Consider the following 14,267-nt stretch of genomic DNA (forward strand, 5'->3'; position numbering starts at 1 on the left):
AGCAAGGGGGAATAAATAAAGACAACTGACCTCAACGTGTTCGGTTTTTAAAAGAGCCATTGTCTCCCATTGTAATTTGCCAATAACTTTAATGAGCTGCAACTCTTTAAATTGTATGAATATAGGATAGGTTAGTAGATTGCTTTAGAAGATTACGGAGAGAGATTATGGGACTGTGGGATGAAAAATAATATAGCTCATTGACGGATAGGTGACACAACACAGAGCTTTCTGAGGACAATATAAGAGACTTAAACATTAGCTAAGTGACCTGCTAATATTTCACAATTTAAGCGAGGGAATTTAAAGGAAAAAAATAGCAAGAAGCAAGCTTTCTTAGCAGGATGTACTCATATTGATCTTCTACCACCCCTGGATGTTATTTTTTTTGTCCACTTCATTGTGGCAAAATGTTAATTCAATGGCATGGCCTAGTGCTCTATGTGAACTGACTAACACCGTACGATGATCCAGATGGCACGCAACATGTTCCTGAGTTCTACAAACCCAGAACTTTGGAGCCTGGTTGTGCCATTGGTTAAATGACAATAGTCACCACAACCATTGTGAGTTTCAATCCTGTAGGACTCCAAGGTGACTCAGCCTTCCATCCTTTCATAGGTCAGTAAAATGAATTACCCAGCTTGTTGGGGGCAATTGGCTTACACGTTGTAAACTGCTTAGGGTCAATATGAAGCATATAGACATGTCAATGCTATTGCTATTTGGGCAAGGGGTGAGGGGCAACCAAGACACATGCATATAGTTTCCAGAAGACAGGACGTTTTAAAATCAGTTTTGTTGTGTGCCTTCAGTCATTTCTGATTTATTGGCAGCATTAAGGGTGAAACCTATCACAGTGTTTTGTCTTGTTTTGCATTGCAAGATGTCTTCAGAGGGGATTTGCCTTTGCCCTCCTCTGAGGCTGAGACAGTGTGACTTGCCCAAGGTTTACCCATAGGTTTTGATGGCTGAGTGGGCTTTGACCCTGGTCTCCAGAGTCGCAGTCAAACACTCAAACCACTACACCATGCTGGTCCTGTTACTAGGTAGTAATCGTACAGGAAAACATTAACAAGAATGGGGGAAATTCTCTTGCCACAAAATTCTTCAATCATTCTGGAAGCATGTTGTGAGGGACCCATGGTTTTGGGGCATTAACTTTAGTGGTCACTTCTGTTTCTCTCATGCAACAGTCCCATTCATCTTCCCAGCACACTCCATTTCATATACATTAACTATTATACTCATATATATGTTTTGTGCATGGAAAACAGGCTACACATTGCTCTATGCACAGGAAGAAAAACAAGCAACATGGCCATGAAGACTCATCCTCATCATCGATCAGAGACTCTTCCCTAAGGGATTGGGGCTTCTGGAGTGTTGGCAGGTCCAGAGAGGAGATCTGAAGGATCTAACCCAGCCTTTGGCTGGAGGTTTCCCATTCTTCCTCTTAGCTTTAGGACCACTCAGTTTAATAATTTATTTTTAAGCTGTAGCTCCAGAACTAATGGAGAAACATTCAAACAAGAGGTCATTAGGATACCAAATCTAAAAATGCACTGCAAAAAACTTTCCCTGCTTACTCATGGCTATTCTCACTCAGACCGTTATGTATGATCACTTCACAAGGTTCTTACCAGCCAGAGAAACCAGACTTTCAAACTACTATACTAGAAAAAATACCAAGACTAAGAAGAACTTTGCCTAGGGCCCAAAGCTTATTGCTTCACATAACATGGATCCCTAAACAAAGTCTTCAGGTGGGAGAGAAGAACTGCTGGACCTGATCCCCTCCCCCCTCACCATTCCTTTCTCCTTTTGTGTCGTGTCGTGGGCAGGGAACTGTCTATTATCCCCTCTGTTGTAAACTGCTCAGATTCCCAGTGATTGGGCAGTATATAAATAAATCCTATTATTATTATTATTATTATTATTATTATTATTATTATTATTATTATTATTAATGCAAGGATAACTGCAGCCATACTGTCTCACAACTGAAAGTATAATAAGCTAACTAGTATATCTTTGTCTGTTGAGGACATTTTCATAATGGGGAAAAAAAACAGGTAGATTATTTGGGAGGCAACCACATTTCTGATTCTTTTTCAACAGAGAAGCCATGACTTCAAGGGATGACAATGTGGTACAATGCTCAGTCAGCCATTAAATTCACCAGATGACATTACGCTTTGATCCATTCCTCTTACCTCATCCATGTCAAGAGTGAAGGTTTGTCGGAAAATAAACCCACTTTGTATCACATAAATACCATTTTTAGGAGCTTTTTCATTTTTATGAAACTGTAAGGTCACACACTGCAAGAGTGACAGTTTCTCAACATGTCGTCATCAATTAAGCTAGAGTCTGCCAGTTGCAAAGAAGAGGACAGGGATGAACAGGCAAGCAATGTTCAGCATACAGTCTATATATAATCTAGAGGAAAACATTTAATTTACATGATGCTGCAAGGCCACATATTGCAAATGTGACTTTTTCACTTACTGCCACCAACCAAACTAGTGTTTGGTTAGAGTTTGACAATTGGAAAGGAGGAGTAAAAAAGGAAGGGAAGCAAGCAAAGAAGAAAATGTATAGGGCAACCTGTAAACCATCAATATACAGTCTATACCTGATTTTAACAAATTAATTTGTCTGTGTAAATCTTTATTTGAAAACATTATTTATCTTGGCATTGTAAGGGCTCCGCACAACATGATAAAAAATAAAACAAAATTGTCACAAGGTAACATTATGAGGAACTACATAGATTTTTTAAAATTAATGCCCAATATTAAAATCTTTTTTTAAAATTGTAGCAAACTTAATTCATGGCATTTTGATCACATTCAACTGCACACATGTTTAGCAGAGGCAAAGCACTTTAGCAAAGATCATGAAAAGATTGTTGTGTTATTCTGGGAATGGTTTACAGCTGTTCCCCAAGACACCATCTTAGTCTTGTAAGGTCAACTATCTGTCTAAAATCTGGACCAAGAAATCTGTTGGGTTTTCTGAAGGACAACCAGGTTTTTTCAAAAAGACATTACAGCCTACCTGGCATTTGTTCTGGACTTGTTCAGTGCTTTGCTGAGAACCAGAGATGGTGCCGACTGACGTCTTTGTGCCAAGCTCTTCATTTTCTGAGGAAAAACAAAGAAAATAAAATGTAAGAAATCTCTACTACAAATGTATGGAAGAAAAATATGAAAAGGGTTAATGACAGTAGAAACTGTTTTTCTAGTTCTCAGAATACAAGGCAGTCCCACCTGCCCAATAAATCATTCCTGGAATCTGCAATCCAGATCTTACAATAGAAAGCAATTATAACATTAGTACCATCCTTCACAATTGAAAGCAACTTTTGAGTGCCTAAAAGATAAGGTACAACTTGAACTGATAAAAGAACCAAATACCATTATCTCAGTGGTACACATTCCCAAAGTAAGTATGTAGCAGTCCAAAATATTTTGTACACCTGGACGTGTCCAGACAACAAAGTAAATCAGCTAAAAATACTGTCTACATTATTTTTTTTAATATAAATAATTATAAAGGCTGTTGATGGCAATTCAGTTTTAAGAAGAGAGGAAATGCCTCTAAGATGATTTAAGAGTTGCTGAAAAATAAATGGATAAATCTTTCTTTGCAGCAATTTTTGCCACTGATAAATTGAATCAGATCAATTAATAGATTAAAAACAATATAATTAATGAACTAACATTACTTTAGTTGTGACAATCCAAGAATGTGATAGGTCCGTGCCTGTTATCCCAAACATTGCTATAGGGGAATGGTGAAGAGAAACCCAGTTGTTGGAAGCAATACTTATCCACCACAGAAAGGCTGCTGTTTACTAGCCATATATAAAAAAGAAAACATAGGAATCTGCCTTATACTTCAGAGCTGTCAAACCACCATGCCTTCAAATCTCTACAGGGCAGCTTTCCAGGATTTCTAATAAAAGACCTTCCCAACTCATTCAGAGACAGAACGTATGTTCCTTTTCATGTGAATCATACCACCAAAGGACCCTGAGGAAAAGAAATACAGCTGGAAACTAGGTAGGAGCTTGGTGCATCTCATGGATGTAACAATTTCAGAAATTCTGATGTCATCAGTTTTAAAGACAATTTTTTGTAAAAATCCAAAAATGAAAAATTAACATCCTTCACAGATTGAAAATGCCTTTATATAGAGTGAGCTCTTGGTATCTGCTGGGGTTTGATTCCAGGACACCCTCTGGATACCAAAATTCATGGTTACTCAAGTCCCATTAAATACAATGGTAATGTGAAATGGTGTCCCTTATATAAAATGGCAAAATTAAGGTTTGGTTTTTGGAATTTATAAATGTTTTTTAAAATATTTTTATGCTGTGGTTGCTTGAATCCATGGATAAAAAAAATCTGAGGATATGGAGGGCTAAGTGGATAACTTGTTTAGACATAAAGTTATCATAGAGTTTCAGGGTCCTGAATTGTAAAGAACACCTCAGCAACCAGGAACTGTAATGATCTGATGCGGTACATAGTTTTGCATAGTTTTTACAAATGATTTGTTGGGCAGTAAATATGTGAAAACTCTTTCTTAAATATTTTACTCATGAATCTACTATTTTTTAAAAATACATTTTTTTCAATTCTTTTTAGAGAAAAGGGCTTTGGGGAAATCAGAGAAAAATATTTTCCCCCCAAAACTTCCATTTTTATAGTTTATATTTGCATTATACTGTATTTTTATTATGATGCAATCCCACTTCGGTTTTTTGGAGAGAGGGCAATACAAATAAAATTATATATTATTATTATTTTATTATTTATTATTATTATTATTATATTTTATTATTCTTATTTTCAGGCATTCACATTCTCGAACAGTTTGAGCCCATAAGCTTGTAAATGGTAGCTTATGGATGGGAAACATGAGGCTTTCCACGTTTATTGGGCGTTACAGCATCCATTGTTATGCTGGTTTGGAGCCAGTGGGAACTACAATACAACCCTGAAAACAACTATCATCTGATTTCAAAAGCCAAGCACGGTTTGGGCCCAGTTAGTACTTGTATGCAAGACCACCAGGAAATATCAGGGAACTCTCGATAGGCTAGAAAATCATTCTCTCCAACATTATTGGGAGCTGCTGCCAGCTCAGTTGACAATACTGGCTAGTGAAACCAAAAGTCTGACTTTGCTCATATAGGCAGCTTCCTATGTTTCTTTAAATTATTATTCCCGACCATCTGGACAGCCACTACTCTCCAGCCCTTTAGACTTAATTTTGGCCTCATGGTGGAAAAAATGACTATCCAGCAAAAAGCATCTGAAATCCAGAATTTTAGCACACATACCAAACATCAACAAGATGCATGCCTTAAGCAGGTGCTTTGGAAACTGCAACTTCCTGGGACATTGTGAGATAAGTCGAAGGCTTTCATGGGCGGCAACCATAGTTTTTTGTAGGTTTTCGGCTATGTGGACATGTTCTAGAAGAGTTTCTTCTGACATTTCACCAGCATCTGTAGCTGGCATCTTCAGAGAATGATGCCAGCCATAGATGCTGGTGTGAAACGTCAGGAAGAAGGAACTCTTCTAGACATGGCCACATAGCCTGAAAAAACCCACAAAAACTATTTGTGAGATATTTAACCTCATGTGTCCCAAGCAAGACAGCATTATTTTGGACTCCTGGCATTCCTCACAAAAAAATGTCACCTTTCACCCCCTTAAACCAATCAAAAATAAATATTAACATACTTTAACTGAGGTGATGCAGTGAGCACACTCTAAGAATACAGCTGATGATATCAACGCATTCACATCAACCATCATTTGTTCTTCGTAATCATCTCTCTTAACTGTTCCTCAGCATGATCTAAGCTCCATAGGAATCCTGATGGTGCTCCTCTCTTTCTCTTCCGTTTCATAGGGAAAGCCTCACAAAACACAGTGGAAATACTATTATGGATCTACTGTACATAGTCTATGTTGTGCAAGAGTCCGTGTATTGGGTTAATCAGTTTACACACAATACTTTGGCCACCTCCTGAACTATAGGACAACTGGGCTAAACTTTAGTTTGTAAGTTTATAATGATACAGAGCTATCTTTTGGCTCACATATTTATGGTGTGTGTATTACTACGAAGTGAAGGGGCTACTAACAGGCAATGGATTGCAAAAACCTAAGATGTTCTCTCAAAGCAAACACTGTAACTGAAAACAAAGCAACTTTAAAAGCCCACATGTAGGGTACAAGGAACTGGACAAAAATATTGAGCTTTTTGTTATTTAAAAAACTGCGGTAGGATCCAGAAGCGGAGAACAAATGCTGCTCAGTTGTTCCCCAGCATCATCATCTGAATGCTTTTCAAGTTCTTCCTAGGGCCATGAAGAAGCCATTGACAATCAAGGCGACAGCATGGGTTACACAGTCATTAGCCTAAGTACGAAGGTGCTGCTTCTGCCTAAAAAATGTATGGCTGATCAAAAAGGTTCCACACCGTGGGCTTTAAAAACTGGGTTCAAATTCAGTTGAGAGGGTTCACACATGGTCAGCTCTAAGGTTCATTTTTCCATTTGTAAAATTAAATTATAGTTCCTATAGTCTGCGGGCAATATCAAACTAGTTAACATAACGTTTCATTAAGTTTTGGAAAGGTGTATGTCAGGGATTATGTTTTACATGACAGCACATTCAGATTGCTGTTTAAGTTCTTTATATTGTTGTCAAACAGCCAAAGGGATCTTTTTCTAAATGTTAAGCAAAAAGCATACCAACTAGGTCTCCAGTTTGAAAGGTGTTGGGAAATGAATGAATTGTTTCACAAATAAGGAACCTTCCTCCCAGTACAGAGGCTCAAGAGGCTAACAAAATTTAAATAGTCCAAGTTAAAAAAACAGCAAAAACAAAAATACAAAGTTTTTTTTATAAAAACCAACAACAACAATTAAACATTTCAAAAACACTGTAGAATCATGCAGTTTGAGCCACTTTTAATACTGCAGGTTCCTTCCTACAGAATCCCAGGACCTGGGTTCTACAAGGCCTTCTATGCCAAAGCTTGCTGGTGCCTCACAAAACTACAAGTCCCGGACTCTGTAGGATGGAGCTATGGCAGTTAAAGTAGCCAAACTGCACTACTTCTACAATGTATGTTGGACCTAGGCTGCGCCCGCACTGCAAAGACAATCCAAGCCGACACACATCAACTGCCATGGCTCAGTGCCATGGAACCCCGGGATCTATAGTTCTGTTTTATACTATCCAGATATGTACCTGAAGTATATTATAGCTTAATCTTTTTTCCCATCCACAAACCACATAATGAATAATAAGCACACCAGTTAGACATATTTGAACATATTCATAGTGTATGAGATTTTACCAGTATTGGAAGCAAGTATGTTGTTCTAAAAAGTATTACTTTTGTTAATTCACCAGTTGTTAAGTTTGCTTGTATTTTTATTCATGATTAAAACAAAAAAAGGGAAGCCGCTGTAGCAGGTATTTATGTTACCTTAATAACATAACAGGTAATTGTTTAAATAGAATATATGTAAATCAGTACTGGCCCTGCATTACTTTCACCTACTTGAAATATTCTTTACCATGCTAGGTACCTGTTCCTCACAAACTGTGTAAATGACACAAATTAGGATACACTCAAATGTGCCTACCAGCTTGTTAGAGGAAGGGATTGCTGTGTATATCTTGATTTCAGTAAGGCTTTTGACAGGGTTCCCCATGACATTCTTCAAACAAGCTAGTGAAATGTGGCGCCTGGGAGAAGGAGGAGCACGCGCGCATCTGGCTCCTCCTCCCAGCCTTTTTCCCTCACGGCTTCCCTTTGCTCCACGCGAAAGGGCTCCATGGAGCCCTTTGGCGCGGAACGAAGGCCGAAGAGAAGGGGGCTGGGAAGCGTGCCCAGCCTCCTTCTCCTTGGCCTACCTTCGCTCCGCGCGAAAGGGCTCCATGGAGTCCTTTGCACAGAGCGAAGGACCGCAGAGAAGGGGGCTGGGACACATGCCCAGCCTCCTTCTCCTTGGCCTCCCTTTGCTCGCGCGAAAAGGCTGAAAGGAAGGGGGCTGGGATGCGTGCTCCCAGCCTCTTCTCCTCGGCCTCTATTCGCTCTGCGCGAAAGAGCCGCAGAGAAGGGGGCTAGGAAGTGTGCCTCCTCCTCCTCGGCCTCCATTCGCTCTGCGTGAAAGGGCACGCAGAGAAGGGTGCTGGGACACGTGCCCAGCCTCCTTCTTCTCGGCCTCCATTCGCTCCCGCGCGAAAGGGCTCCATGGAGTCCTTTGGCGCGGAGCGAAGTCTTTCTTCCTAAGCCCACCCTTCAACACTCCTTTTCTGTCTCTGTGGACAGCATTTTCTTTCAACTAATCCAGCAAGCCCGCAGTCTTGGTTTCATCTTTGATTTTCTCTGTCGTGTATCCCTCAGATCCAGACCACAGCCAAGGCTTGTCGATTCTTTTTGTACAATATTGCTAAAATCCGACCATATCTCTCCGCTTACTGCCAAGATCCTGGTCCATGCCCTAGTTGGTCTCACGACTTGATTACTGTAACGTCCTCCTGGCTGGGCTTTCTCTTTCTCACCTCCGTCCTTTAATCTCTGTCCACATCAGCTGCACGCATTTATCACATCCCCACCGCGCCTGACCACACTCTCTCTGTGTTGGCATCCCTTCACTGGCTCCCCCTCCTTTTCCGTATTCAGTACAAGCTCCTGCTGTCGACGTTTAAAGCCCTCCTGGGCTGGCCCCTCCTTACTTATCAGACCTTCTTTCTCCTCACCTTCCCACCAGGGCCCTCGTTCTGGTAGTCAGGTCTGCTGTTTCAGCCCAGGATTTCCTCGCCCCATCTCGGATTCGCCCCTTTTCATTGCTGCCCCTCACTCCTGGAACCTTCTTCCCCCCGCGAGCAAGGGCCATCACTTCTTTAACCAGCTTCAAAAACAGAGTTGAAGACCATCCTGTCAGAGAAGCGTTCCCAGGTATTGCCTATGTCGTTTTGCTATTTGATGTTCTTTTGATGCTGTTTTATCGACAATATTTCCTGTATTGCTATGTACTTTATATGTATTAGCCTACTAGCCCCACCACCTTTCCCTTTCCTTTTATGTCATGTTCTTTTAGATTGTAAAGCCTGAGGGCAGGGAACCGTCTAATTAAAAAGATTGTTTGACAGCCGCTGTAAATTTACAGCGCTTTATAAATAAAGGTTAATAATAATATATAATAATAATATAAGAGAAGGGGGCTGGGACGCGTGCCCTACCTCCTTCTCCTCGGCCTGCATTTGCTCTGCGCGAAAGGGCTCCATGGAGCGAAGGGCGAGAAAGGAGAAAAGGAAAGCGCGGGGAAGCCTCCTGCTCTGCCCTCAGGGCTTCACCCAACCAGAGGTGTCCTTGGAGGACACTCTGGCCTGAGGAATCCCGAGGATGGGAGCGAGAGGCCGGGCTTCCTCTTTTGCCCGCGGGGCTTCACCAGGCCGGGTGGTTCTTCGGAGGACACCTCCGGCCTGGAGAAGCCCCGAGGACAGGAGCAGGGCCTGCAGACCCTTGCTCCTGCCCTCCCCGGGGCCTGACTGGTCCCCAGCTGTCTCTGAGAGACAGTTGGAGGCCAAGGGAAGGGCAGGCGGTGCAGGCACGCGCCTGTCACCCCTCCCCCAATTTCCCCGACTTCAGCGTCTTTGAGAGACACAGTGGAGGCCGGGGAAAGGGCACAAGGGAAATCGCCGCCCTGGAGGGTGGGAAGCCACACCCTCAGAGGGTGGAAGCCCCGCCTCTGGCACGGTCCCCTGCCCCTGGGCGGCCAGAAGCTCCACCCTTGGCACAGTGACCTAAAAAGGTTCACCATCATGGTCTAGATCAAGGGAAGTAAGAATAGTGCCACTCTATTCTGCTTTGGTCATGCCCCACCTGGAATATTGTGTCCAGTTCTGGGCACCACAATTAAAAGGATGTGGAGAAACTGGAGTGTGTCCAAAGGAGGGCGACTAAAATGGGATGTGATGAAAGGTCTGGAAAACATGCCCTATGAGGAATGACTTAGGGAGCTGGGGATGTTAGGCTGGAGAGAAAAATTAAGGGGATATGATAGCCCTGTTTAAATATTGAAGGGATGTCATATGAGAGGGAGCAAGCTGTTTTCTGCTGCTCCCGCGAACTAGGAAAAGAGATTCCACCTCGACATTAGGAGGTTGGTTACTTCCTGACAGTACGGGCTATTGAAAGTGGAACCACCATTAAAACCTTAATCAACCAACCTTACCAAAAAATTTGCCTCTTTACTTGTTGCTGCTTTGTACATTTTCACGTTTTGGCCCACTGACTATCAGCAAAGTTTGTACAGCATTTTGTACACTGTAAATACTAATCAATGACAGTGCAAGAGCTGATTAAATTTAATCCATGAAATGTCATAAATTTGGCAACAGGCTATCACTTGTCATCTAAATCAAACTTGGGTGGAAAGAAGAGGCATTAATTAGAAACATTTGCAGACATTTTTAAAAGGTGGAGACATTTCCCCATAATATGGTTTTAATGCCAAGGCTGCTGAGTTTTCAGCCTCCTTTCAACCAAAAGCATGCATGCACACAAACCCGTACACACAAATGTACATGAACAACGGAAACAGATTAATACTTGGCAGTGTGTGCCCATCTTCCTAGACTTCAGGCTTTTCCCAGCGGGATTTTAAAACTGACATGGCTCAGACAGTTCCAAGTTTGTTCCAAACTGCTACCGGGGATATGTGTCTGCATGGGTGAGCCAACACAAAGCATGCCAAGTTCCAATGCTGAAGAAACCCCACTCAGAGAACTCATAACATCCAGGAAAGCCTCAAGCAAATTATTTACTCTTGTACTGTTTCTCAGCAAGAACGCCTTCTTCATTGGCAAACAGATGACCATAAAACTAAATATTAATTTTTTCCCTGGAATGAATATAATTCAAAATTAATTTGGATTGCCTTTGGAAGAGATCTGATGTTCTAAACAACCCATTCACATCATACCAAACAACCAAATTCAACTTGCATAATCCAACTCAAGGCTGAGCAATTTCTGTATTCTACAGGGTTCAGGAGGGTGACCAAAATGGTGAAGGGTCTGGAAACCACAAAGCCCTATGAGGGGAGACTTAGGGAGCTGGGGATGTTTAGCCTGGAGAAGAGAAGGTTAAGAGGTGATATGATAGCCCTGTTTAAATATTTGAAGGGATGTCATATTGAGGATGGAGCAAGCTTGTTTTCTGCTGCTCCAGAGAATAAGACCCAGAACAATGGATGCAAACTACAGGAAAAGAGATTCCACCAAAACAATTAGGAGGAACTTCCTGACAGTAAGGGCTGTTCAACACAGGAACACACTCCCTCAGAGGGTGATGGAGTCTTCTTCTTTGGAGGTTTTTAAACAGAGGCCACCTGTCAGGTGTGCTTTGATTGTGAGTTCCTGCATGGCAAGAAGGGTTGGACTGGATGGCCCTTGTGGTCTCCTCCAATTCCATGATTCTAGGAACGTATTTCCATGCATTAATGCCCACACCAGTTACTTAGGTACAGTCGGCCCTCTGTATCCACAGATTTTCTATTCATGGATTCAACTAAGGCCTGAAAATATTCAAAAATAATATAAATTCTAAAAAGTAAAACTTGTTTTTAACCATTTTCTATAAGGGACACCATTTCACTATGCCATTGTATTTAATGGGACTTGAGGAGCTATGGATTTTGGTATCCATGGGGGGTACTGGAACCAAACCCCAGAGGATACTGAAGGCCTACTGTATAATAAAAACAAAGCATTCTCCTCTTCTCTCCAGGACCCATATATATTGGGGCAGGGAAAATGTTTTATTCACTAATAGAAGTAATGCGAACAAAACTTCCATTACAGTTTGGTAGGACCGTCAGGAGTCCATGAAAAACGGCTTTACTCAGAGCCACTTGTTAGCTGCCAACGTTCCAGACTGTTGAGGGAATTGCCTGCTTTAGTGCAAAGAACTTAGTGGCCCACACTATGCTCATTTTCTTAACTATGGTCTTTTTTCTATGGGCTGGTTAGTTTGTAACCTACTGCTATCATGTATTAATACAGAATTATCAATAGTGATGGCAGTAACACATTATTCCAAACTGCAGAAATCTGAACACCAATGGTTTGCTTATAGTTGGAAAGATTATTACTGTATTCTAATCTTGTGAGCAATAATTAATTTTCTGTTTCAAATAGTGCCAATCAGATAAAGTGGACCCTTGTTATATGCTTGGTTCCAAGATCCCCCATGGATAACAAAATCCGTGGATGCTCAGGTCCCATTAAATATAATGACATAGCAAAATGATGTCCCCTATAAAAAATGGAAAATCAAGGTTTGATATTTGAAATGTATACTTTTTTGGAACATTTTCAAACTGTGGATGCTTGAATCCATGTATAAGAGATCCGTGTATAAGAAGGGCCAACTGTATACGTGTTGTTAATCTAGAGTAGTATGTATAGTTCATCTGTGGAGCAAAAGGAGGTATCTACTCATCATCTTTACAGTTTGAAATCAGGTTTGTCTTCTCCTCATGGGTCTCACACACTACTCATTAAAATCTTCAATGGAAACTCTGTCATGTGAGCTACTAATGTGTGATGAGCATTCAAATTGGGACTAGGCAATGGAAGGCACCAGATCCTGTCTGATCTTGGAAGCTAAGTAAAGTCATCCCTTGTTAGGATGGGGAACCACCAAGGAATACCAGGTAATGTAGGCTATATTTCAGAGGAAGAAACTGGTAATCCATACCTAAGAAAACCCTATGAAAATCATGGGGTCACCATAAGCTGACAGGTGACTTGAAGATATCCACTGTACATACATACACACACAGGGCTGTCATTCTGGCCATGGCCATCCTTGAAAGCTCTATCCTGAGGGGAAATTCCCTTGACCTCTTATATAAATTCCCTTTTATATAAAGTACAACATTTGCTTATAACAATCCATTCTGATTCCTCTTTTAAATAACTTCTGATTGATTTGTATGGGTCTTTTGTAATTTAAAGATGCTCTACCTCCTTGTTTTTTAAGCTACAATCATGACCACTTTTTATTGGCTCCTCCGCCTGATTTATCAGGGGAGTGTCTTTTTCTTGCTGCTGTTTAATCCTTGTTTTCGATATTTTAGGGAGTTTTATGCTGACATATTAAACCACTTTGGTTACTGTAATTCAAAAGTGGCATACAAATGGTTTAAGAAAAAACTGAAGCTATATCTTATTATTAAAATGTTTTTTCTACAGGTCAGTCATAAACAAAATATCATCAGTTACCACATATCATAAAATTAAATACCGAGTAACACAAAATGGGTTTAACAACCAGTAACTAATACCTCTTGCAACAGCTAAACTGATGCTAAAGCCCAAGTTATCACTTCTAGCATAACAGACTTTGCTGACGTAATATCTGTGCTTTTGATATTAAAGTTTTTATTGGCAGATTACTGCTGGTTTAAACACTGTATGTTGTGTTAACCTGCACATAGCTGTGGTTGGATGAACTTGCAATGGCCCATGACTAGACAATAAAACTGCCAGAGAGATTTCAAATAAATTAGATCAGCACTGCAGCATAAGAGTACAGTATTTATACATATAAGTAATTATGGAAGTTATAATTTTTGTAGTCACCCTACTCATTATCCCAAACTCAAAGAGGATTACAACACACACAAAAACCAACTGATACAAACCCATACAGAGTTACACTGAAGTCAACACAATTAAGCATAGGTTTTTTTTGGTGGGTTTTTTGGGCTATGTGGCCAGGCAAGCATTCTCTGTAGATGCCAGCCACAGATGCTGGCGAAACGTCAGGAAGAAACTCTTCTAGAACATGGCCACATAGCCTGAAAAACCCCCACAAAAAAAATATGGATGCCGGCCATGAAAGCCTTCAACTTCACAATTAAGCATGTACGACTAAACTGGATGATCCTAAACCCAAATAAATTAAGATTCTGATTTCTCTGAACCACGATTACATTCCCAAAAACCAGTCTAATAAGTAATGAGCTGGAGAAACATTTTCATATTTTGGATTCTAGTAAGTACTAACTACTACAATCAAAACTTTAGAAGCCAAGATGCTTTTTAACTCTTTTTGGATATGCAAGCATATACCGTAGATTGGCCTTGGGCAAATCACACACTCTCAGCCTCAGAAGATGACAATGGCAAACCCCCTCTGAAGAAATTTTC

The 14,267-nt window shown here is 40.8% G+C and overlaps 1 protein-coding gene across 6 annotated transcripts in view; it reads right to left on the minus strand.

The window, feature by feature from the left end:
- The window catches only part of ARHGAP20 (Rho GTPase activating protein 20), a 118,535-nt gene that overhangs the window by 80,067 nt on the left and 24,201 nt on the right, over positions 1 to 14,267 (minus strand). For 5 of the 6 annotated variants that reach the window (XM_042460162.1, XM_042460164.1, XM_042460166.1 and 2 more), the window contains exon 2: positions 3,064 to 3,149. In XM_042460162.1, coding sequence (XP_042316096.1) covers positions 3,064 to 3,149 — 86 coding nt within the window. Of the gene's footprint in view, positions 1 to 3,063; positions 3,150 to 5,864; positions 5,884 to 14,267 lie in introns of those variants that run through there. The other variant, XM_042460165.1, reaches the window with a different exon arrangement.

Source organism: Sceloporus undulatus, chromosome 3, assembly GCF_019175285.1.
Source record: "Sceloporus undulatus isolate JIND9_A2432 ecotype Alabama chromosome 3, SceUnd_v1.1, whole genome shotgun sequence".
NCBI classification, from domain to species: domain Eukaryota; kingdom Metazoa; phylum Chordata; class Lepidosauria; order Squamata; family Phrynosomatidae; genus Sceloporus; species Sceloporus undulatus.